The 26,196-nt window shown below is 47.4% G+C and overlaps 1 protein-coding gene across 6 annotated transcripts in view; it reads right to left on the bottom strand.

Annotated features, from left to right (window-relative positions):
* faf (ubiquitin carboxyl-terminal hydrolase-like faf) overlaps positions 1-26,196 on the bottom strand; it is a 255,988-nt gene that overhangs the window by 97,600 nt on the left and 132,192 nt on the right. For all 6 annotated transcript variants that reach the window (XM_077657297.1, XM_077657293.1, XM_077657296.1 and 3 more), the window contains 3 exons: positions 25,128-25,236; positions 13,210-13,347; positions 2,582-2,740 (listed from right to left, as the gene is read on the bottom strand). In XM_077657297.1, the coding sequence (XP_077513423.1) occupies positions 2,582-2,740; positions 13,210-13,347; positions 25,128-25,236 (406 nt within the window). The remainder of the gene's footprint in view (positions 1-2,581; positions 2,741-13,209; positions 13,348-25,127; positions 25,237-26,196) is intronic.

The raw sequence follows: 26,196 nt of genomic DNA, 5'->3' as shown, positions 1-26,196 counted from the left end.
GATATCTCGGCCTTCAAGGCAGGTAGAACCATAATTTTTGTTGTGGAATGTAGCTAAGAGTGCAGAGCACACAATGTTAGGAGCAGATTTTGGAATTTCGGTTTTAAAACTTAGCAGTTCTGCTCTATATCAGACAATAGGGTACCCACGTTTTGAACAGTGAACTTTGGATTGCTCTAGCATCGCTAATATTTGTTACATCAAAAAAGTACTAACATTGTATTCCCTATGCTTTCTAGTACCTGGCCATATGTTTACTATCAATTTCTGTAGTGCGGTTATATTTTCATTGTTTCTGCAAATTATGAACCATTAATTTCATATATCTTTGTAAGTAATTGACCTATTGAAAAACAAATTAGATATTTGAAATCAGTGCAAGAAATTGAATAAGACTGGCAAATTTATTCATATTTGGCCAGAAAATAAAAAAAAATAGCTTTAAGAGCCATGTCCCCCCTTAATCAAATTTGGCCAGAAAATAAAAAAAAAATAGCTTTAAGAGCAATGTCCCCCCTTAAACCTGTAAATAACGGAAGTGACAAAAGTCCCGAACTCTTCCTTAGAAGTTATCGTTACATAGAGTTTTCGTGTGAACATTCAAAAGTACTCAGCAGAACTCTAGCAAATGCTCACAATAAATTCCCCTTACTCAAAATCATAAACACGGAGAGATATTTCGCAATTATGTTGATAACGCGAGTGTGACAGCGGCTGGCACTGTCTCCGCCACCCACCTCTTTCTGCAAGCTCGTATCTCAGTCTGGCCATCCACCATTGCATTCTGAAAGTGAGTTTTCGCCTCACGTCACCGGTGTTCTCTGACATCTGCTGTTGGCACCTAAACTGCGCGAGCAACAGAGTGGTGGCGATGGGCATACACTGCTCGTCTCGTGCCTTCTTTATTGCGCTGTGTTGTTCTGGGCTGCTTTTAGACATCATGTGATGCTACAAAAGATTAAGCTGCGTAGTCCGTTGTGTTAGCCACGAAGAGGCGCCGACTGAGCTGGAGCACGGCGTGTTGTGTGAATCGTGTTCACTCGTTGCATTCGTAGACGTTCTTCTCACGATGGTTCGGGTCTTACTGTCAAGAAACTTTTGCGAGATTAGGCAATATTTCAAGCAATGCAGCACTAGTTACCATATTTACATGATTGAAAGCCGACCTACTTTATAAATTTGAAAATCCGAAGTTGAGGAGTCGACTTACAATCGAAACCAAAGCATGGCACCATCAATAAAGACGAGACAAATGAGATCAGGAGAGCTACGGCGTGCTTGCAATTTATGTTTGCTTTACGGCATTTGGCTATTCTGAGTGCTTGTTCTTTTTTTTTTTTTATCTTTTAACTGCACACTCGGTGATCATGGGAGTGTTGACAGTTGATGAAAGGGCCACTGTTCCAATCGAGGCAGCACCACCGATTGGAATGGCAGCACTTCCAGAGAGCGTCGGTGGCCGATGGAAGGGCCGACGCCACTCTCACGTAGTTTCTCTTTGGCTGTTTGATGCGTTTGACTTGACTGCCAGCCACGTTTGACGAGTTTTTACTGTTGTGCTTCGTCAATAGTTTTTAGTGCTCTGTGTCCAGTAAGCATTCTGTGCTCAATCATGGCTACATTCAAGATGACTGTCATTTTTTCCGCCACAGAAATGATCTGCGTGCTGGGCCACAAGTTCGACTTGTCGGGACCAGTGATCCCGGTGCAGCCGCTGCAGCGAGGCAACACCGTGGCTGTTCCACGCGATGCCGTGGTGTGGTTGTTTGCGAAGTGCGGGATTGCGTGAGACGAAGGAGTACTGTGGTTAGCAACGTGCGGGATTTCACTGCACAACTTTAGAACGGCAAACTGTGGGACCATGGCAGTGATGAAGACGGCAGCATTAATGAGGATGATGGCGCAAGTGTGCATGAATAGACTAGTGACTAATACATTTTTGTTGTGGAATGTGCCCTCAGGCACACCCTTCCCTTTTTTTTTCCTTACATATGATGGGGGGGGTCGACTTATATTAGAGTCGACATACAATCGTGTAAGTACAATGACAGACAGTTGGCATGGAGATGATGAGTTCATTGCATCAAGGTGAGCACCACCACAACACATTTGATAGATAAAGTTCGCAAACACGCACGTTTCAAGGGGGGCTGTTCTTGAGAATTGAGAAACTTCATATTATCGAGGAATTCGCTACATGGAGGTTCTTTATATCTAGGTTTAAATGTACTGACGACTGTATACTGCACGATTGGCAATCGTGATGTTGGAGATGTGAGGGCACTGCTTATAGTTCGCGAGTGCATTCATAGCTTGTGCATTAGTATCACACCCAGAGCTCTGGATGTGTGTTCGGATCACCTGAGATTCTGTACACAGCACAAATGCACTTCAGCGATGAAATTTTACAAATTCATATCATACTGAAATTCGTATCATCGGGACTGTACTGCAGTATGCCTTCATTGCTGTGCACCTAAACCAGCGCACATGGCTACCTGTGTGCATTCCCCTCTCTGCAATGTGACTGATCAATGCAGGGGCCAATGAACGCAGACAAGCAGGCTGTGTCCAGGCTCACCTTAACAAGGTTCCCCCGCACCGTGTTGCCAGGGTCTGAGCCAATGTGGTGTTTGTCGGTCGGCGAGAGTAGCGACACGAGCTCTCGCGCCACACCAAGGTGCCCCTCCAGCAGGGACTCCTCAGCAGCAGACAGGCCGCCAGTCTCTTGTACTTTTTCCTAGAAAGCAACAAGCGCCATTGGTTACCACGGCCAACGAGACTGGGCACAATGTTACAGAGCAGTTCTACTTGCACTGAAAACTTAAATAACTAAACAAAAAAAAAATAAGTCCCACATATTTCTGCATATACTAATACAAAGTTTTCGCATGAAAGCGACCATCTGAAATTCCAGAGTTGACCTATACGTGGAGCCAACCTATTAGCGGAGTCTAAGGTAGTTTCTGCTGGGCCGCAGGTAGTATGCACCCCGTACCGGCACCTATTCCAAGCAGGATGCATGCAAGCTGCAGCTTTGTGTGTTAAAAAAAATTGTTCATTCGTACACAAATCAAAGCTGCTAACAAAAATTCAGACTGCACGTTGTTTACCTGGCTCACTTGCACTGACAGCCACATTCCCAAATGAGGGGTAGAAAGAACCTTTTTAAGACATTTTCTTGTTAATAGGCCAGTGAAGTTGGCGAATTGGTGGGGGTCAACATGTATGCAGCAATACAGTAAAACTTCTAATTCGAACTTCAAGGTACTGGGGAAAATTGAAAATTTCTTTTTGAGAAAAGGAAATGGCACAGAAATTGTCTATTCTCCATGGACACTTGAACCGCACCTTAAAGGGAATATGCAATAAATTGAGATTACGTACAGCAGACGAGAGATAGGCATTTAATCACTCGTCACCCCAACGCAAGAATTTTTAAGCTAGCATCAATAACAACGAAGATATAGACGATTAAAAATTACGCTCCTTCTCTCCGCCCTCAACTCGTACACGCGGGGCACCAGACAAAAATAAAGAAAACAGGTCTGGGACTGGGCCCCGCCTTTGAATACGTCATCAGACGATGTTCGCTTTGCAACTTCCGGTTGTTGCTCCCAGCACCCCACCAGCAGCGTCGGCGGCGTGAAGGCATCTCTCCGGTCTCTCTTCGCCTTCCTGGATTGCGGCGCGCGTCGGGTTTCTTTGCTTGTCGTCTGTTGTAGTTAGCAATAATAAACCCTGACCTCGAGGAGCGACTGCTCACTCTTACGGCCGCGATGGGCATCGAGCCCTATGCGTGCCCACGAAGAGCCGTGCGAGTGGCTCCGGAACTCCCGACAGAAGGAGGCGGCAGAGGAAAATTGAAACCATATGCGCGAAGGCAATGCCCTGGCCCGCGCTTGCCCGAGAGGGTCGCGCGGCGGCACGAGCAGACGATTTTCACGGCTACCGGAAGTGTGCCCGTGACGTCGTGGCTTCCATGGCTCCAGCTAATGACAGCGTGTGGTGGCCTGGCGCAACATGGGTAGTGTGACGTCTTTGTTCCACGATTTTAGTTCCACAATCGGTCACTACGAGCACACCAATCGGACCGCGAATTTTAAAAAACGTTTTTTTTTTTAATTTATAATAAATTGCCGGCTCAGTTCTGAAGACTTATGCTTGGTGTGAATGCTCATTAGCAACATTTCTAAACATAGAAAACATTTACAAGCGACTTTGAATTCTTTGCATAGTCCCTTTTAAGGGAAGGGAGGAAGGTGGAAGTGAAAGAAGAGAGGAAGAGGCACCGTAGTGGAGGGCTCCGGAATACTGTATAAACTGGTGTAGTGTGTAAGGGCTGCAATGGGCTGCACCCATGTATGGGCCACACCCTGTTTTTCCAAAGGAAATATTAAAAAAATAATATCCGCCCTTCCAAACTTTCCACACCCACACAAGAATAGCCTTCAAAATGCATGCGCCATGGCCTCCGTGATCAGCTCCGGCTGCGAGCCACGGTGCACTTGATCAGGGAAGCAAAGCATGCGCACAGGAGCTTCCAGGTGCCGCTCACGGATGGCGCCCAAGGCCGCGGCTCATCACCATCATCATCGTCAACTTTTTCCTCCGCCGCGAGCTCCTGCTATCCATATCGGCATCAGTATCACCAGCTCCAGAGTTGTGGTAGCGTTAGCGTATTCGTTCACCAACCGTAGTTGTGGCTTTCGTGCGCTGCCATCGGGCGTTACAGTTTTAGCACGATGAGCAAGCACCTTAATAGTTACACGGCTGGAAGTTTGCTGTCGAGCACGGCAAGTGCGACAATGGTGCAACCAAAAAGGATGCATTGAGGAACACAAGCTGCAAAAAGCACGCTTTCCGAGGCAAGCCCTGCAAGTTTCCCGAACTGGAAGAAGAGCTGCTCTGGTATGTGATGGAAGCGCGGAACAATGGCTACGCATTGACAGCGGACGTGCTGCGCGACTTCTGGTGGGATGAGCGTGCACCAGAGCGCACCACCAGCTTTGGAGTCTGAATACACACCCCGAGTGATGATTAAACATATAATAAATGCCACTCATTCTCTGACTGGTGTGTTTTTACATCAAAAAAAAAATTTCGCACGTCACATATATAGGCCGCAGCCCAAAAATTGCCTCTCGAATCTGGAAAAAAAATTGCAACCCTTACAATCACTTATATAGTAGCACTTTAGGAAAACTGAGAGCACCCTACAAGTAATGGAACTGACCCAATCGGGTGTGCGCACCTCGATGCCTCCAAGCTAAGCACACAGCTAATAAGCATTCCTTTAAAAATAAAAAACAGCTGCCCCTGCTTGAGGAGCAGCTGTGGTTCCTTACCCCTTCAAGAACCTGAAAGAAACACAGAAAAGATAGAAGATGGTGCAACCAAAAGGATGCATTGAGAAACACAAGCTGCAAAAAGCACGCTTTCCGAGGCAAGCCGTGCAAGTTTCCAGAACTGGAAGAAGAGCTGCTCTGGTATGTGATGGAAGTGCGGAACAAACAGCTAAGAGTCGACAGCGGACTTGCTGCGCAAGTTCTTGTGGGATGAGCACGCCCCAGAGCACACCACCAGCTCGGAGTCTGAATACTCCGCAAGTGATGATTCAATGTAGTAATAGAATAAATGCTGCTCATTTGCTAATTGGTGTGTTTTTGCTTTAAACAAATTTTTTCCGCACATCGCGTGCATAGGCCGTGCCCCGAAAATTGGCCCTCAAACCAGGAAAAAAAAGTGCAGCTCTTACACACGTGTATACATTAATTTTAACCACCTGGAGATGTTTAACGTGCATTGACATTGCACAGCATACGAACACCATTGCATTTCTCCTCCAGCGAAATGCAGCCGTTGTTCGAACCCGGGAACTCCGTCTTAGAAGCCGAGCGCCCTACCCACTCAGCCACCGTGGCCGGTTAACCACTGAGCTCTTAAATTATTCGAATGCACCCCCCAAAATTTCCAACAACCGTCAGCATTATATAGCAAATTTATTTTGTGCAAACCTGCGCAGTGGTCGTCTGCTTTTGAGATAGAAACTGCACAGTTCACTCAGATGCATTACTGCTTGCATGCTGCCTGGATTTAAAAAGCCGAGGTACTCCAAGACAGCAAAGGCCTCGATGGCATCCATCACGATGTAATGCGGTGGCTGTGGAGTGTCTTCACAAGAGGAGTCGTTGCATGAAGACCATCACACCTCGTCACGTAATCTCCCTTTCTTCCACCATGATTGATACGCAAGAAATGCCATGCCGCCATTTCGTGATGCCAATGACTACAAGGTTTGCTTATACAGTTTCATTTTTGTACTTGATAACAGCATGCACTTCATTTTTAGATAATTTTTTCCGGAAAAATGGTGTGCATTGTAATCAAGTAAATATGGTAGTCTAATCACGCAACTTCAATGTGTGATCCACTTGCTTATGTCCACTTTGGTCTTCTCAAGCTCAAACTGCGTGCTCGTCATGGGCTTTTCGCTACAGTCAAATCTCGATATAGTAACAGATTTTAAGGGACCACCGAAAACCATTCATTATTTTGAAATATCGTTAAAGTGAAAATTGCGTAGAGTAGCGCCAATAATTAGAGATCACCTACCTCAGCTCTACAGCAGCGGGTACGCTTGGAAATAGTCATTTCCGGACAATAAATACACACGGTTGAACACACCGCATTTATTTGAACAAAACAGTGACCTTTTTCTGCTTCGTGGAGGACAAACGGTGCAAGACAAACGACTCGATGTTGTCGACTTTCTTGTGTACCACCTCGGGCACACTGACAGAAGCTCCAAGGAAGACATGCACCTTCCCAATGGCATTCAAGACATCAGAGCTTGAGACGCAGTCATCCGGATGATCAGCGATCGCCGAACGCTGCTCACAATGTCCTCGGTTGTTAGCTCCGCCGCAGTCCACGCAGCCGCATCGCACTTGACGTAATCCTCGAATGTCGCCGAAGGGTCTACGGAGAGCTTTTCTTGCGCCTCCTCCCACAACTCGCTTCCGTTGTCGTCGTTTTCGCATTCGCGATCTTGCGGATGGGCTGGCGTTTTCAGTAAACCTGCCTTCCTCCAGAAGTTTCGAATGGTGGTAGGAATGACCTTCCACCACGACCCGGTGAACATCCCTGTGGCCTGCTTGACGTTTATTGCTGTCGGCCAGTTCATTCGAAGGCTAGTCAGCAGCCGCTGAACTAGGCGCCTTCGAAATTCTGTCTTCATGCTATTGATTATCCCGTGATCCAGAGGCTGGAGTAGTGAAGTGCAATTCGGGGGCAGGAGCTCGAAGCGCACATTTGTCAAGCGAATGTTCACAAGATACGCCGAGCAGTTGTCAACAATCATCAGGATTTTCCTGCCTTCCTTCTTCATTTCGCTGTCAACATTGAGGAGCCACTCAGAGGAGATATCGCGCGTCATCCAAGCACGGCTGTTGGCTCGGTAGTCACACGGCAGCGACACTACATTTTTCGTGCAACGAGGTTTTAAAGATTTCCCGATGACGAGAGGCCTGAGCTTCTTCATATTAGTTGCATTACAGGTGAAAAGCACGGAAATGCGAACCTTCGATTTCTTCCCGCCTTTGCACTTCATGAACTTAAAATGCATTGTTTTCTCCTCTCCCGTAGATAATGATGCATTCTATCCGGGATTCTATCCGGGAGGATAGAATGCATCTATGCTTCTATCCGGGAAGCACGCGGTCTCATCGGCGTTAAAAATATCATCCTCGGAATAAGACTGCATGATTTCTTGAAAGTGGCCATTCGTCCATGCAGCTGCACCCTTCGCGTCCGCTGCTTTTGTAGCGATAGCTACATTACCGTAGCATTTCGAGCCTTCAGCGTGGCGGCGCCGCCACGCTGTCACGTGGTGTGGAGCAGCTGCCGGCGGCGCGGCGCCGTAGCCGATCACGTGGCTCATCACGTGACCAAGTTCCACTCAGCTAGCTGTAGCTACCGCGTCGCTCAAGGTTTAACCAAAGCTAAATCACCGCCAATTTTTCTTATCTGGAGGCCGTCTGCCAGGTGATATCATTTCTCTGACAAAAACGGTAGAGCCACCCGGCAATTGCTTCAAAACCAGCGACTTCAATCGCTGGCCCCGACACAGCATCGGCCCCGACACTGGCACACTTTGCAATCGGGCATCCTTGAACCACGTCAACATTGCTTGATCCACATTTTGAAAATTCCCGAGCAGCAGCCGTTTCCTGCTTGGAGCAAGCTGAGACCTCCGGTGAGGCTCAAATATTTTCGCACGATCCTTCCAAGATGGTCGCAATGGTCGACGGCACCACTCCAAGCTCTTTGCTGACGTCGATCTGCCTTTTCCCGGCATCAATGCCCCGAAGAATGGCGACTTTATCCTGTAGCGAAAACTGCTTTGGCTTCTCTTTGGCGGACACCGCAGAATTCAACGTCATCCGAGGGGCACAGTGATCGCGCGGCAGCCGAATATCAACACGTTCTCAACAACCTGAGAGAGAGAACGGCGCGGGCGTTCCGCAGGCTCATATGATTAGTGTGCGACACAAAGTAGGCCTAGTTATGCGTTTGACCTGCACGTTGGATTTGGATTTGGCGGCGAAACCCGTACCTCGTTTCCCCGGACATAGCCTCCGCGATTGGCTCCGGCAGCACTGCCGGAGCTGATCGCAGAGGCCACGCCCTCGTTCAGTTCAGAACTTGCCGCTTTTCTTTCTGCAGTGGATGTAAATTCATAGTAATGAGGTATTTAACTTGCGTGACAGCGATAAAATTTCAGTCGTTATTCTGAATTATTCGGTATTTTGAAATTCGTAGTACTGAAAAATTTTTTACATCGAAAGCATAGGCCTTCTGAAGGGGATTTTTGAAATGTTCATAATTCTGAAAAAATCGTTAACCTGAGGTTCGCTGTAACGAGATTTGACTGTATTTGTGTGGTGCAGCCCCCGCACAAAGCTTCATCACATTTTCGCATATTTGATTTTTTTTTGCATCGGGAAAGAGGTATCTAATAACCCGACCTTCAGATAATTAGGGCACTTCCTCCCATCCCCTAAGTCCAAATTAATGATGCTTTACTATTCATCATGTCACTTTTAGCTGCCAGTTTGTGGTAAGCCATGCATTTCATTTTTTCAGTGATTTTGCGTAACCAAATACGAGGTAACACACTGTGTTATGCAGCATGATCAGTATGATATGCAGTGTGGTCTTTTTCTTTTCTTCAGTGGTGTAATGAGAGTCTAATTTTGTTTAATTTTGGTTTCAAGGACCCTTTCAGGGGGGAAAAAAATATAAAGACAACAACATATGCCATTTTTTTCATTCCATGTTGAACAGATATTGGACTTTATATTTGAGGCCATTTTTTTTTTTCATGTTAATATTCGATTTGCACTTTTAAATTTTCAATATTCGCACACCCCCTATTGTAGGATACAACTAACAAAAAACACTGCAGTTGGCAAAACTGGATAATGGCATCCTTCTAGGCTAGTTGGTATGATTTCATCTGTGGGCCAGCGTGAACTTTGGGACGCAGGGACGTAGAGAGACATGCTGAAACACGGAACACAGCGCTGACTAACACCATGTATGAAAAAGAGCGAAACGGGCAGAATTATATGCAGTGGGTAGAGGTGGAGAGAAGGATGGAGAGAGGGCAATGCGCATGGAAAACGCGGCCGCAGCAGAAACAAAAACAACAACAAAACCTTGGAAAAGATGACAGAACAGCCGTCAATGGGAACGCGAAACCAGTGAAACCACACAATCTGAGGCCGCATTACAATACTGTGTGCGTGTGTGCTGATAACCGAAAAGCAGTCCTGAGAGGAGTGACAACATGAGAACTAGGCCACAAACCAGACACTGAAAGAACCGATAGCTGCGTCATAAAAACAAAAAAAAAGCTTGAAAGCATTGTTTCCGCGCGCTTTTGCCAGTGCTGTTCTTTTTTTTTTATGACGCGGCTATCGGTTCTTTCAGTGTCTGGTTTGTGGCCTAGATCTCATGTTGTGACTGCTCTCTGGACTGATTTTCGGTTATCAGCACACGTGCGCATAGAATTGTTATGCAGCCTGACTGTTTAGTTTCACTGGCTTCGTGTTCCCGTTGACGGCTGTTCTGTCATCTTTTCCAAGGTATTGTTGTTGTTTTTGCTCTTGTTGCGGCCCTATTTGCCATGCGCTTTGCCCTCTCTCCATCCTTCTCTCCGCCTTTACCCACTGTATATTTATTGTTTATTTATTAATACAGTGGAATCTCGTTGATACGATTCTCACGGGCACCGAAAATAAAAACGTATTATTCAAAAATCATATTATCCAAAACGGACTCCAAAAGATCGCGAATAATACATACTTGTCACAGAACTTGCTTTTATTAAAGCACTTTGAAATAATCTGTCACTTTGCGCTGCACTTTTTGCTTTTCGAGGTCCTGCAGCAAGCTTTTTTGGAACTCGTAAAAACGAGTAGCAGTTTCCTCACTGAGCTCCGCAGACGCGACAAAGCCACGAAGCCCGTCCAAAGCTTCGAGTGCACCGTCAGTATTTAATGGCCGACGATCGCTGCTGCAATCTCTGGCGTCTTGGTTGTCATCGTCGTCGCCCTCCTCTTCAGCGGTAACATCTGCAATGATGTCTTGGACGGTGCACAATTCACATGTCGCCAGTTGGTCGTCCGCCGATACAAACTCTTCCGGAGATGCGTCGACATTGAGGTCACCCCAGTCCGGGATGTCAATCTCTGCGCCGTCATCTCCATGTTCCTCAGTATCGCCAGGTGCACAAAAAAAGCCACACTTCTTGAAGCAGTTGGCGATGGTGTCGGGTTTGACGCGATACCATGACATCGCCAGAAAATGGATGGCATCAAGAAGATCCACCTTCAAGCTGGCATCTTTCCGGTCAATCTTGGCCAAAAAGCGTCTGACCAACAAGCTCCTAAAGTGAAATTTCACGTTTCTAATGATTCCTGCATCTAGGGGCTGCAAGTGGCTGGTGCAGTTGGGCGGCAGGAAAATTACTTTTACGTTTTGCAGCCACGAAGTATCGAGGGCACAATTGTCGAGAAATAGAAGAATTCTACGGTTCGCGGCACGCATCCGGGCATCCAGAAGGGTGAGGAACTCTGTGAAAAGGGCTCCGGTCATCCATGCCTTCTTATTCGCTTTGTAAATGACAGGAAGGCGTGGGTTACGCAAAAAGCAGCGTGGCTTCCAGTATTTGCCAATGACAGTAGGCTTGAGCTTCTCGGTTCCATCAGCGTTGCAGCACAACAATACGGTGACTCTTTGCTTTTTTTTTTCCGCCTTGACACGTCTCACCTTTTATGCTGAGACTTTTCTCGGGCTGAAGGTTGATGAACAACCCAGCTTCATCTGCGTTGAACACGTCCCTTGGCTGGTACTGAGCAATCACCGCCGGCAGAGTCGGAAGCCAGTTGGAGACCTGATCTTGGTTGGCAGACTTCCCTTCGCCGGAAACGGTTTTATACGACAGGCCATGCCGTGTTTTAAAACGATGGAGCCACCCGCCCGAAGCTTTAAAATCTTAGATGCCCAACGAGAGTGCTATCTCATCAGCTTTCTCGCGAACAACTGTCCCGTCCACGTTCACGCCCGCCGCCCTTACTTCCCTGAACCATGCCAGAAGAAGCTCTTCCATCTTGCCATGCTGGGCGCCCCTTGTTTGCTTCACGCCGGCGCCGAAGACTTGAATATTCTTCTGAATTTCTTCTCGCTTGCCGACGATCGTGTTCAGCGTGGAGACAGGCAAACAAAGTTCGCGTGCCAGGTCGACACGTTTCTTCTGCGGATTTTCGTCGACTTTTGCGAGGATGTCGAGTTTTTCTTTCAGCGATAACGCTTTACGCTTTCTAGACATGGTGAAGCGCACGGGTGAAACGCGGCACCAAAACAGAAGAAACGATAAGGGCGAAGTGCAAGCTGAACGCTCGAAACACCAAAATGGCAACGAGAAATGGCAAGCACAAAGCCAACAAAGCCTACAGCATCGTCAATGCATGCGCCAATCACTGCTTCTTGGTGACGTGATTTTACCGTGAGTACTATGTCTTAGGATAGATGGCGCTAAAAACCTTCGGTGCGCTTCGGTGCGTTTGGTGTGCGAGCTTGCGAAAATTGCTCCCAGAGGCCGCCACACTGCTGCAGGCGCTGTGCAGAGGCACGGCCGGACTCTAGCCGAGCCGAGCCAGGCTGAGCCTCGAGCATACAAAGCGCGCGTCGCCGCGTCTTTAGTCCGCCGTGCCTGTCGTTTCGCTCGATGTTAATTTCAGTAGCTTTGCCCACCCGCTGCAAAAGACTGGTTCTGATGTCATCATCATACAGAAGACGTTTCCGGGATCGTATTATCCAAACCGACGTGGAAATACGATCGTATTAGCCGTACAAAAATGCATTTACCTCTATAGGGCATCGGCCGGGAAAGAAAAAAAAAACGTATTATGCCGAAAAACGTATTTAGCCGAATCGTATCAACGAGATTTCACTGTACTGCAGGCCAACATACTGGCCCATGCAGGAGGAGCAATACAGTTGAGAAAGTACGGACAATGCAACAAGGGTGACAAAAAAAAAGCATATATAAACAGTGCATGACAATGATGCATGTATATAATTCCGCCCGCTTTGCTCTTTTTCACTGAAGGTGTTAGTCGGCACCGTGTTCCGTGTTTCAATGCGTCTCTCTACATCCCTGCATTACAAAGTTCACGCTGGCCCACAGGTGGCAAAATTGGACCACAGTCCACGGTGTCCTGTATTATTCAATCAGAACAGTAGATAAAACCAAGTTTTTTTAGTGCCTGACTGCATTAAACAAGCCAGAGGCATCCAAATTCTTGAGCTTATAATTTTGTCTGGTAATTAGAGTCAAAACCAAGTTTTTTTAGTGCCTGACTGCATTAAACAAGCCAGAGGCATCCAAATTCTGGAGCTTATAATTTTGTCTGGTAATTAGAGTCTTGTTTAGGCAACAAGAAAAGTTTTCACAGCGGACTACTTTTTTGTCATGGAGGAATTCTGCGCGGCGGTTCTGAATGTGGGTGGAGCTTCACTGCAGACTTAAGTTGTGTGTGACTAGAGAATGTAGGTTTCCTGTCAAGACACAGAGGTAAGCAGCTGTTTCGTGGCAAGGCTATGTACCTTTTCATTCCTCAGAAGCAAGGAAGGACGTACCCGTATCCTCTTGAGCCAGGCGATCTCGTCTTCCAGCAGCTGCTGCAGGGCCGGCAGGGGGCAGCGGCAGGCGGCTCCCAGCAGCCGACACAGCAGCCCAAACAGCTCCTGGCAGCTGCCTGCAAGTTCCTCCAGGTGCTGCCAGCAGAGAACACAGCACACAGAGTCAGGGCCCCACCATCCGATCCAGAGAGAGAGGCTCTCTCCTTTCTAAGCCAGCAGGTGTGCATTGTCAAGAATGTGCCCAGTGTGTGGTCATCAATGCTTCATCTACACAGGGAATGCTAAGAAGCAGCGCAAGCTTAGTATATGGCTTGACTAGCATTTAGCCCAAAACATGCACTGCTGTAGAAGTAAGGATGCATCTCAATTCAGACACGACACATATTTAGCTCATTATATATTTAAGACAATATTGATTAAAATCCAGAAATTATGAGCCTGCAATAGTAGGCAATCAAAAAGCCCCTGAAATATCCATGTGACTTCCTAAATCTGACAGAAAGGCAAAGCTCCGTTCCCACTCTGTGCACTAAATTTTTAAATCATACATTTCTCAGGTTTAATGCATTTTGTGCAACTCAGTACACAGTTTGTGGTGAACATTTGCAACAGACTCCATAGACTGTTTCTTGCCGATGCCCTGTGCCTTGTAATCTTTGCTGCTGGCTCTACTGTACAGGTGCCCACAAAAGTTTTCGGAATGCCGAAAACACATAAAAGCTGAATTTCCTTGCTACGTAGAGGCATAGCCAGGCATTCAGAAGTGCATTCTTCAGATAGTGCAGCACATCCTTCAGTTCGTGACTGCATGCTGATACTGGCCAGAAAGTAGTAAGCCTTCTTGTAATTTTCGTGCTCCGAAACGTGTTGTGGGCACCTGTACACTCGTCTACAGACCTGTCTAGCGAGCTAGAACAAAGCACCGGAGATTACACAGGCGTCATTTATGAGCGTCCTCTCACTGCACATGCACATTCTCATGGACCATGTTTAACTGTTCACGTCTTTAAAAGACCTATTGGGCGCGCCAGGCTCTGGCACCTTTTATAAATGCACAGCAGAGCATGCCGTCTAAGTGCTCTAGGCAGGTGCGTGGACTCTACAGCAAACTTCCTTTAAGACGGTCTTGAAGAGACCATGAAAATTTGTTCATCTTATCCGACTTTCGTCTAAACAGAAGTGCCCCCAATAAAGACATACATGAGCATGCCAAGTGTGTGCAAATATATGCTACATTGAAAGAATGAATAAAATGATCTTACAGTGATAAAATAATGGCAAAGAGAATATTACATATAAAGTTAGCTGACGAGTGGAGAGTATGAAAAAGCAAACGTTACCCTACTTGAAGACAGTACTGGACCAGTTTTTCTGCTGTCTTTTTTCTTCTCCCTTCTGCAGTGACCACTATTTGTGTGCTTATTCAGTTTTTTGCACTTTCCAACGTCTCCAAGTGCACCTAAAGTGCCCAGCTTGCTAGTCATGTGGTACATGTTCTGAAAGCGAACGACCATCTCTCTTATTCCATTCCTTCTGTAGCACGGATGTTAACAAATACCGTATTTATTCAAATCTAGGCCAATAGTTTTTTTCAAATAATCATATTCCAAACTCAAGGGTCGGCTTAGATTCGACGATTTTAAAAAACGTGCCAGTTTTTCATTGAAACTGCTAAATATGGTGCATAGCTAGCGCCATCTAGAAAAGTCAGTATCGCAGCCGCTACTAGCTGTGCCAGTAGCCAACCGTACACAAGCGAGGTTGCCATTTTGACCTGTGTCGTGTCGGCCGTATCGGTGTGCAGCATGGTGTTATCGCGATGGCACCAAGCAGGAGATGCCACTACAGTGCCGCTTTCAAGCGAAAAGTTGATAGCCGCAGAGGCATTGTCGAACCTTCAAGCCGGGCGGGATTTCGGCGTCGACGTCCGTCGTTGGAGGGGACGACAGCAGCTTTTTGCGTGTGCCGCAACGAGGATGGCATTTAGCGGACCAAAGAAAGGCCATCACCACGAAGTGGAGACAGTTGTGGCCGACTTTGTTCAAACGCAGAGAGCAGCTGCCCTTCCAGTGACAACAGAAGTGCTCCAAGCGAAAGCTGAGGAACTTTCGAGGGAGCAAGGCCTAACGCCAAAGGATTGCAAAGCCAGCCGGGGCTGGCTTCAGAAATTCATGAAGCGCTTCGGCTTCATCCTCCGACGTCGCACTTCGATCACCCAGAAGCTGCCAAGCGATTTCGAAGAAAAACCGGTAGCTTTTCAGTGCTATGTGCTGCGAAAGAGAGAAGCGGCAGGCTACAACCTTGGGCAAATCGGCAATGCCGACCAGACGGCTGTGTATTTCGATATACCAGTGGCGTGCACCGTGAATGAAAAGGGTGCCAAGGAGGTAAAGGTGCACTCTGCGGGCTACAAGAAGCAGCGCGCAACTGTGATGCTGTGCTGCACAGCTGATGGACATCAACTCCCTCCTTATATGATATTTAAAAGGAAGACACTGCCTGCTCGAGAAACTTTCCCAAGAAATGTCATTGTGCGGGAAAATGAGAACGGGTAGATGACGGCTGCGATAGTGGAAGAGTGGGTTACCACTTGCCGGTACCAAAGATAGTGCACTGTTTGAAGGTGACGGTGACAAGGAACACAGCGACGAGCCTAGCAGTGACGACGACGTTGAATGAGCTCTACACATTCAGATTCAATAAATGCTGTTTGCATTTTGTGAACGCTGTCCTTGCTTTTCTTAATCGGCCAACATTCGGGGTAATATTTTTTCTTTTTGTTGTTGGCTTCGGACTTTAGGGGGTCGGCTTAGAATCGGGGTCGCCTAGATTCGAGTAAATATGGTATGCCAGCAGGAGCACCCCGTGTCCTTCTGTCTGCCACAAACTAAACGAACTGGGCACATCTATATGGCCATGTCAGATCTCTGTGCTGCAAAAACACACGCTGCTGTGCCGCACCAATTACAAATTCGGCTAGATTTCGTCTACCGAAGGCAACACATGGCACTTGAAGCGCGTGTAACAGTTAAGTCTGGCTATGTCACATCGCTGCGCCGCGCGCAGGCTGGTGCGAAAGGAGCCCTGCCTTCCTTCCCCGCTCCCAAAAGGTAGCTCCTCTGTACCTTTGCAAAAGAAGGTGGGAAAGCTATCTTGCGGGACTGAACTACGGATGTGGGGAAGCTCTCTTGCGAGGTACATTACTGACAAGGAAGCAATTTTTTTTTTTTTTTTTCAGTTTGCTTTCAGAGTGCCTCACAGGCGCTTTGTGAGAACCATTGCACGGGGTTGCCATGGGTTACGGTCGCTGCGAAAGTTCATCTTAACCTAAGGACACGAGAACTAAGCAAATTTTTTTTTATCATTGGCGCTTGGATCATTCCTCGGGATTCCACCACTGTTGCCAACGGCGTCCATGGCACTGTGCACAGAGCATACTGTAAGAAAAACAATGAAGACTAAGCGCTAGCTACACTTCTTCTTTGCTCATTGCCCATGCGTGCAGGAGTCTCCTGCTTGAGCTGTCCGCACCCGTTGGTGGTTCCTGCCAGATCAGTCTTAGCTACTCCATGTGATTGACGTCACTTCATTTTTTAGTTGTAGCGCCGCCCAATGCAAAGACCCTGGCATTGCGCCAAGAAGCTGAACTGCACGGCATGCTTATATTTCGATGGGATCGCCGGCGGAGGTGGCTCACTCTGCGAAATTGGCAGCGTGCCAGGGTGCTGATGCAAGCTGATGCAAGCTGTTAAGAGAGCGGAAGAGACTGTGCGAAAGGGGCATAGCGCACAAGGCAACAAATGTTGTAGTACATGAAGTCAAGCATCGGAGAGGGCCCAGTGGCTTAGGCCACAACACTATGAAAATTCTTTGTTCTCACAGCACAGCCAACACTAAAATATTCACGCTACACATTCGTAACCGTCCTGTGAGATTTTTTGCGCCAAGTCTGTGAGAAACCAAACAAATGTTCTCATAGTGGTGGTCTTATCTGAGAATTCACCTTACCCGAGTTTGTCTTAATGGGAGTATAATGAATTTTGAAACTTTGATACAGCTGAACCTTGATATAACTAAGGTCCCTAATTTTCCGCCGTGTAAATTTCTAAATTTCGTGCATGTAGAATGTTCTCTCTACAGACAGACAGACACAATCGCTAAATACGGGGAATGGCCACTATAAGTGCTAGTGCACTGAAATGAGGATTCGGTTGGCAACACAAAATTTCATAAAAAATGCTTAAATCCGTCATTTTTTGCACAATCACGGGAATCTAGGCACCTTAGATGAAACCAACACAGGTATTATGAATTATTGGCCATGTAAAAAGATACCTGACGCTTGAAGCAAGAGTCACAGATGCAAACGGAAAAGGAACATCTAAATGAAAACGAAGCTTGGGCTTGCTCTCAGAAATGCTGGCCAACGGAGCATCCTGCCGTGATGGCTGTCATGGAGATGGTGAACGTGGTGATTGTTTTCGCGTACCATTTTTCACGCGACACAGCTGGAATGTGGAGAAGATGGCCAAGCTAGTGCCTGACCTGCCGCTGTTATGTGCTGACAGTGCTATGCGGGGAAGCCAACCCAACTGACGCACAGTTTATTGCAGAGTCCAAAATCACAGTGAGTGCCTTTGAAACAATGGTTAAGCTTTGGAAAAAGTCTTCGCAATTTTCTCGTATGAGTCGCCCAAGCTGCTGTCTCCCCACTGATTACCGTATTTACTCGCATAATGCTTGCACTCGCGTAATGCTCGCACCCCCCACATTGGCTATCAAAAATTGGAAAATTTTTTTTTCCCCGCATAATCATCGCACCCCCAAAATTACTGCCGCGAGCCATCTGCTTGTCGTAGCGATCGCTATCTATTGACTGCGGCCACAACTAACTGCCATGGTTGGGCGCGCGTGCTACTAGGCGGCGGTACTGTGCTATCATCCGCTGCCACCGCCGCTACCGCTCATTCACTCACCACCGCTACGCCATTTTGCGATGGTGTCTCCAGCTCTCCGGTGTCTCGTAGGCCTCGTTTGCCTTGTTTGCGTGTTGCACCGTGCTCTTTGTGCCGCTTCGCCATGGGACGCTACGCAAGCTACACAGCTGCTTTTAAGCTAAAAGCTATTGAGTATGCGTTGGAACATGGCAACTGCGCCGCCAGCAGACACTTCGGCATCAACGAGTTTTGCGTCCGGTATTGGAGATGGCAGCACGACGAACTCAAGACGACTGGTAAGACGCGCCGGGCCTTCCGTGGACCGAAGACTGGGAAATTTCCTGCCGTCGAATCCTCTTTACTGGAATATATCAAGGCTCGACGAGCGGATGGGTGTGCTGTGTCGATTGATTTGATACGGAACCAGGCACTCGTAATCGCAAGAAAGGAGGGCATCCCGGTGCAAGACTTCCGCGCTAGTAACGGGTGGGCCACACGATTTATGCGGCGCAATGGACTCTCGCTCAGGAGGCGAACGACGCTTTGCCAGCGCCTGCCCGCAGCCTATGAAGAGAAAATAGTGGACTTCCATCGATTTGTTATCAGGATCCGGCAGGAGAAAAACTTCTTGCTCTCCCAGATAAGGAACACGGACCAAACTCCGCTGAATTTCGATATGCCCAGCAGCAGGACAGTCGAACAGACAGGCGCTCGGACTGTGCACGTCAGGACTACAGGTGCCGAAAAACAGAGGTGCACGGTCATGCTAGGCGTGACGGCGGACGGGCGGAAGCTCCCACCGTACGTCATATTCAAGCGGAAGACCCTCCCGAAAGGAAAGCTCCCCCCTGGTATACACGTGCGCGTCCAAGAAAAGGGGTGGATGACCGCGGACCTTATGGTGGACTGGGTGAAGACTGTGGGGGGTTGGCGACCGGGAGCGCTTCTTTTTCCGTCGCTCCTCGTGCTTGATAGCTTTCGGGGCCATCTTCAAGAGTCGGTTCGGGCGAAGTTCAAGGAACTGCGCACGGACCTAGCTGTTATACCCGGCGGCCTCACATCAATGCTCCAGCCTCTTGACGTATCTTTGAACATGCCATTTAAAGATAACGTCCGGAGGCTGTACGCAGAATGGATGGCCGAAGGTGAACATGCTCTGACGCCGGGCGGCAAGATCAAAAGACCGTCCGTGGAGCTGTTGTGCAGCTGGGTATCAGAGGCATGGGGGATGATTGACGTAAACATGGTGGCCAGAAGCTTCAAGAAAACAGGAATTTCGAACGCCCTGGATGCGACCGAGGACCACCTGGTGTGGGACGACGAAGAAGCATCGGAAGATGAAGAAACCATCGATTCCAGTGTCGACACGGACTCTGATGAAGAGTAGAATTGCCTGCAGGACGTACGCAACGCGAGTAGTGACGGGGAGGTTGCGCGCGGCAAATAAAGTGCTTTAGCAGCTTGAGCTTACGTTCACCCTGTACTTTCATAACGAAGGTAAGTTACGCTTGAAAGTAATGTTTTCATTAAATTTACAATTGCGGACCTGACAATCCTGATCTTGCACCCATTCATCATTGCATTTAACACTCCGAAACATTTGCTTGAAAATTTTCCCCGCATAATTATCACACCCCCAAACTTCGCGTTGATTTTCAGGGAAAAAAAGTGCAAGGATTACGCGAGTAAATACGGTAAACTGCGCCACTCTGCGTGCATTCTTGAAGAAATCTTATACTGCAAATTTCGTCTGAACCAAACCATTTTATGATTTTTCACCTCTTTGCTATAAGAGGTTCGACTACATTGCTGTTATTTTGTTGCTGTTGTTTGTTGGTGGTTCCTGCCAGGTCAGTCTTAGCTACTCCATGTGATTGACGTCACTTCCTCCTCCTGCATTGTGTTTAGTGTTGTGCTGTTATACACACCAGCTTCCACTTCATGCAATGCATTAAAGCCTTCAATGTGGATACAACTGAAACAAAATGAAATGAGGCACTTAAGGGGGGACACGGCTCTTTCGGACCAAAAATTCACGAAAAAATGGTTTTTTTTAAGGGGGGAGACGGCTTCTGGGGGCAAAAAAAATTGCAAAAAAATCGATTTTTCAGGAAAAGAATTTTTGAAATCTGCAGCTGTTTTTCTACTAGTCTGTGAAATTCCAGAACTCCAGAGTCAATATTTCGACTGTAATACGATTAAAAAACGCAGATCCACGGACACTTGGGACAGATTTTGACACGAAAACCACGGTCTTTCCGCGACACGCAGCCGTCATTCTCCGGCAGTGATCGCCACCATCTTGGTCTCATTCGAAAGAGCAGCTTTTCGTGTTCAATTTCGCACCATTGCTGTGCTTTTACGCTTATTGGTTGCGGGAAAAAAAGGCGCCAAAAAAAAGTCTCAACGTGCGCTGCTATTCGCTAGTCAGCGCACGTGACTGAGACATGTCATCCGATTGGCTGACAAGCTTCCCATCGTCTGCTTGGCGCGTCCGTGGCCGGCCGTGAGCTCAAGCGGGAGCCACTTTGTGTATCGTTCTTAGTGCGCTTTGCAGCAATGTCAGCACCTAAGTTCCGCATGGCGCACAAGTTCGGAAAAAAGATTAACAAAACGCTGACTGACAACTTCAAGAAGAAAAGCACTGCGGAGACCGCAAGCATCACATCTGAATCGCAGCGCGATGTGGAGACCGTGTTAGGCCTAGGCCTAACGGCGACTGCGGACATTGGAACATCGGACAGCAGTCGCGTTCGGCGAGACACCCCGATGCTGCAACCTTCCGAGATAGGAGCAATTACAAGGAAAGCCCATGGGAAACTGCAGCAGATGGCATCGACTCCTGCAACGGAGCGCAAAGCTGCTTTTTTCGGTGCAACCGCAGACGCCGCGACTACTACTGCCGAACCGCTCGGCGACGCGACTGACGCAACCTTCACGATTGTTAGTTTGGAGTCTGTGAATGCGCTACTAGCGTGTGTGAAGTGCAAAGTGTGCTGCGGTAATGTGAACATCGGCAAATGTGACGAGTACGGCCTTGCTGTGAAATTGATGGTTTCGTGCGTAAATTGCAGCGACGTTTCTTCCGAATAGAGTTTGCCGCGTATGATCAGTGGTCAAAAAAAGAATCCGTTCATTGTGAACATTCTTGCCGCACGTGCCATGCAAGCAACCGGAAATCAGCGTGCTGCACTAAATGATATATTCTCGGCAATGAATATATATCATAAGGGTTTGCACACGAAAACGTGGCAAAAGTATGTCAAAGAAAAGTTGACGCCCGCGGTGGACCGTGCATCCCTGAGGATGACAGCTGACTGTGCACGATGCGTTCGGGAGGGGTACTCGGAGCTAAATCTCGGACACCCAGGTAACATCGCAGTCTCATTTGACGGCTTGTGGATGACACGCGGGCATTCCTAGCACATTGGAAGGGGGACAGTTATTGAGCTCTTTACTGGACTTGTGCTCGATTACGTCGTGCTCAGTAATTTTTGCGCCGCGTGCGAACGGGGCCCGAAAGATGATGACCCGACGTACTAAGCGTGGAAAGCAAGCCACATATGCCAGAAGAACACCAACAAGAAGGCTGGTGAAATGGAGGTAGAGGCTGCACTCATCTTATTCAAGCGGTCTCTAGAACTGCACAACCTCCGGTACACAACCATACTGTCCGATTGGGAAAGCTGCACTTTCCTTGCATTGCAAGAAGTAGTAGTCTATGGGCACATTCCAATTACCAAAGAAGACTGCATAAATCATGTGCAGAAGCGCATGGGAACCGCTCTGCGCAAAGTGGTCTCAAAACAGAGAGGTTCTAGTGGAGAATCCCTTGGTGAGAAAGGAAAGCTTATGGCAGATTTAATTTCTAAATTAAGTTCATACTATGCATGGGCTCTGAAATCACACATTGCTGATGTGGAGGCCACACATAGGGCTGTGATGGCCACCTATCATCATGTCACTTCTAATGACGTCACCGCCAACCACAGCTTCTGTCCAACAGGCCCCGAGTCTTGGTGCAGACAGAATGCTGCAGAGGCCTGAGGTGACACCATGAGACGTCACAGACACAACCTGCCTCCTCATGTCTGCAACGCATTGCTGCCTGTATATGAAAGACTTTCTAACAAGGGGCTTCTTGAGCGTGTCCAACGAGGCAAAACTCAGAACAATAATGAATCCTTACGCTCAATGATATGGGCACTTGCCTGAACGGAGCGCCACGCCTCACTCTATACCGTTCAGGCTGCTGTGGCTGTTTAATGCAGGAAATGAAAGAACTGCTGCATGCATTCTGAAGGAGCTGCACCTGACCTCCAGACCCCAGGCAACCAAGCGCATGCTAGAGAAAGACAAGCAAAGGAAAGCTGCAGGTGCACACATCAACAGAAAATGTGCAGCGCATGCTGAACAAGCGCCACTTCAATGATAGCAAGCAATCAGACTACATTCCGGGAGGCTATTAGGAATTGCCCAAGGCCACTGGACCAATAATTTTGAATTTTTCTTCAATAAACAGCACTCTGATTGCTTTTCTCATTTTTCTCAGAATGCAAATTTTGGTCTCTGAGCAAATTTCTAAGTGGCATATCTCAGCATCCATAGATGACAGAACCATAATTTTTTTTTTTTTTTAGTGTGTACCTAGGTGATCTGAGCATGCAATGTTGGAAGCAGATTTTTCAATTAAGCCTCAGAACACTTTTTAATGATCTAGTTTCTGATTGCATGTTAGCCACAGTTTATTGCATCAATTTCATTGTACTGTGAAATCACTAATTATGGCAAAATTAGAAAACTGTCTCCAACATTACATTCCATTTTCTTTCTGAAGTCTAACAATGTGCCGTTTTTGACCTTTTATGCTTTACTTTTCTCTCAATGTTCTGGTGAACAATGGGGGGTTAATTAATTATATCTTGAGAACTAATTAACCTACCAATAATGTAATTGCATTCTTGAAATCAGCACGAGGAGTTGGTGAAGATATGCAATTTCATTAAGTTTGGTGGAGAAATAAATAATTTTCCTCCAGAAGCAGTCTTCCCCCTTAATTTTGTCATATTCGGATTCACGAGGTCATTTTGCACCTGACATCGAATTTTTAGAAAGGAATAGCCAGTATTTGCTTAGTAATAGCCATTTAAATTTCCAAAAGCGCACGATTTGCCTTTAAAATTGAAGTCAAATCATGCCTCGCCGTCGCTCGGTACCTACGCGCTCCCATGACGCCACTTTGGTCTCGTTCGAAAGCTCTCACCTCCAGCTTTTTTTTTTTTAATCGGTAAGCAACGCTGGAATTTTTCCGTTCGCGGACAAAATAACAGCAAAGAAAACGTACGTGCCGCGTTGTCATTGGTTAGAAAAGCCATGCGATAGAAATGGCGCTCTGTGATTGGGTAGGCTTCGGGTTAGGCTTGGCTGCTCCAGAAGCGCGGCGCCATTTTGAGAGAGTCTGCCGCGCGGCGCGTGTGGATGAAGTATCACTCTTTTCATCGGTTCGGCGCCCAGAAACAGCAAAAACGCAAAAGGCACAAGGAGCCTGGATTATCGCAGCCTCCGCGGAGCGAAGGTCAAAATGCGGATGGCGCGCTGCCAACCCCACCGTGAATGACCCTGAAGCGCGTTGCAGACCCGCGCCGTCAACAACGACGCATCACTAGTGCTGTTACCTGCTCCGCTCCCTAGCAAAAACGAAGAAAACGCAGCCTCAGCAGGGCGAAGGTGGAAGTGTTGTTGCAACGCTGCCAAGCGCATTGTGAACAGCCGTGAAAGTACGTTGCGGACCCGCGCTGTCAACAACGACGCATCGCCAGTGCCGTCGCTGGCTCCGCTCCCGAGCAAAAACGATGAAAACGCAGTTCGAGTCGAAGCTGCAGTTGACCCAGCCTCTGCAGGGCGAAGATCAAAGTGTAGTTGGCGCGTTGCCAACCACGTCGTGAACAACCGCGAAGCGCGTCGCGGACCCACGCCGTGGACGACCCTGCTCCCGGGCAAGAATGATGCGCAGCTCGAGTTACGCCAGCCGCGTATGCATCAATGCTGGAATTATGACCGAGGGCGATGTGGTCGAAACTAGTGACCGTGAACGAGTGATACTTCGTCTTGAATTGACGCTAGTGACAACGCGCAAGGCGAGCATTTCATCGCGTCTGTTTCTGAGGCCCCACCAAGAGGCAAAAGCTACCTGTGGTCATCATTATGATGGCAAAAAGGCGGCAGAGAGATGAAATGCATCCTGATTATGCCCCTGGTGCATTCCTATGAGTTTGAAGTTGTTCCTGTCGCATAAAGATGGTTGGAAACGTATTTTGTCGTTTTCTCAAAACACCAGTTTTGATACATTTGCAATAGTGCAGAGATGATATCTCTGATTCTAGGTGGGCTAGCCTCATAATTCCTTTTTTTTTTTTGGAAAGATGAATTCACAGAGTGAAATAAGACTAAATCAAGACCAGTTGCCAATCAGCATAATTTTAAAACAATACATTTCGTCTGAGCCGCCTATTGAATTTTCCCTGGTAAAGTTTAATGTGCTGTAACTTCTGTTCAAATGGGCCTAAAACATTCATATTACCTCATTTCAAACAGTGGACATTCCAGAGCATGCCTGTATGCTAAACTTCACTGCGGCCTTTACTGTTACATAATTAAGTTACCTGCAAGTTTCAAACAAAGATTACACAATATTTTGAGAACAACTTGTTTCACAGAAGTACTAAAAGCATATTTGAAATCAGCACATTGAAATACATAAACGTGGCAAGTTTCATGAATATTTATCAAGAAATAAGAAAAATAGTTCAAAGAGGGGTGTCCCCCTTAAGCTTGGCTATTCAGTCCGCCTTTGAATATCCACATACAGCTACGAACTGCATGAACCTCCATGATCCGACACTGATCAACTTCTTTGTAAAAACAAAAAACAAGCATGGCCAGAAGGGCATAACATGAACAGGGGTGTGGCTCTCTCACAGGCAGCTGGGCAAACAGCAGGTCAACCAGGAACAGCAAGCACTGCTGGCTGGTGCTGCACTTGGTCGCTATCAGGCACAGCTGGTCAGCCGCACACTGCCGTATGGACCTGCACAATACAGCCATGTCCCCACAATGAGACCGTATTCAGCAGATACGTAAAAACTGGACACTGTTTTGCTGCTTCCATTTGTGCCTTGCAATGCGACAGTCCCCAATCCCCAACGTAGATACGGACCGCCAGATACAGTGAGCCCTCATTAACACGCATAACAACTGACAAAAATTGTGAGGTAATGGAGCTTAAAGTAAGGCAGGTACCAAAAATTTTCTTATCGATGTACTTATAATAGTATGCCATTCAGCATTTATCCAAATTGTGCCATAATCCCCAGGGACGTGCCGATGTCGATGACTACCACAGGAATGCATTACATAGCTTTGAGTACAAAACAGATACTGTTTGTTTACATAGCTTAAAATTAGAGGTGTGCGAATATTCGAAATTTATTTGTAATCGATTCGTATTCGAGAATTTCCAAATATTCGGAAATTCCTGAATACTCACCAGTGATCATATACTGTGCAGACTTTCATAAATTCGACAGTGGAAAAACCACAATATCTGGTCAAATTAGCCGATGATCCAGTTAAAGATTCCAGGAAAACGATACAGAGGTCCTATTCCCTTCCTTTTGCGTCGTTTATCACGCGGTCCGATCGCATTCCTACGCCGCTAGGCTTCACCTCGTGCGAAATTCCGCAAGTGGGCTTTTCCACATATCACCCGTGCTGCGAACAAGTTGGCCGACGGCCTGCTTCGAACAACCGCAACGCGAAATCGTGCTTTTTTTTAATCCTTCCGTAATACGTTACACATTGAATGCCCACATCCGAAGAATGCGTCCTGTGGCCTTCATAACCCTCCGAGCGTGACCTCCGCCATCCCGTTTTGTAAACTACGCTATGCGGGAAAGCCTACTTGCGGAATTTCGCGGGAGCCTCCTGAAAGGGTGCGTCAGGTTGTCACAATAAAACAAGCCATCCTGTAAAAATCTCGCCTATTGCG

The sequence above is a fragment of the Amblyomma americanum genome, chromosome 3 (assembly GCF_052857255.1).
Source record: "Amblyomma americanum isolate KBUSLIRL-KWMA chromosome 3, ASM5285725v1, whole genome shotgun sequence".
In the NCBI taxonomy this organism is placed as follows: domain Eukaryota; kingdom Metazoa; phylum Arthropoda; class Arachnida; order Ixodida; family Ixodidae; genus Amblyomma; species Amblyomma americanum.
The sequence above is the reverse complement of the archived record's forward strand: the minus strand, read 5'-3'. Positions and strand labels throughout refer to the sequence as shown.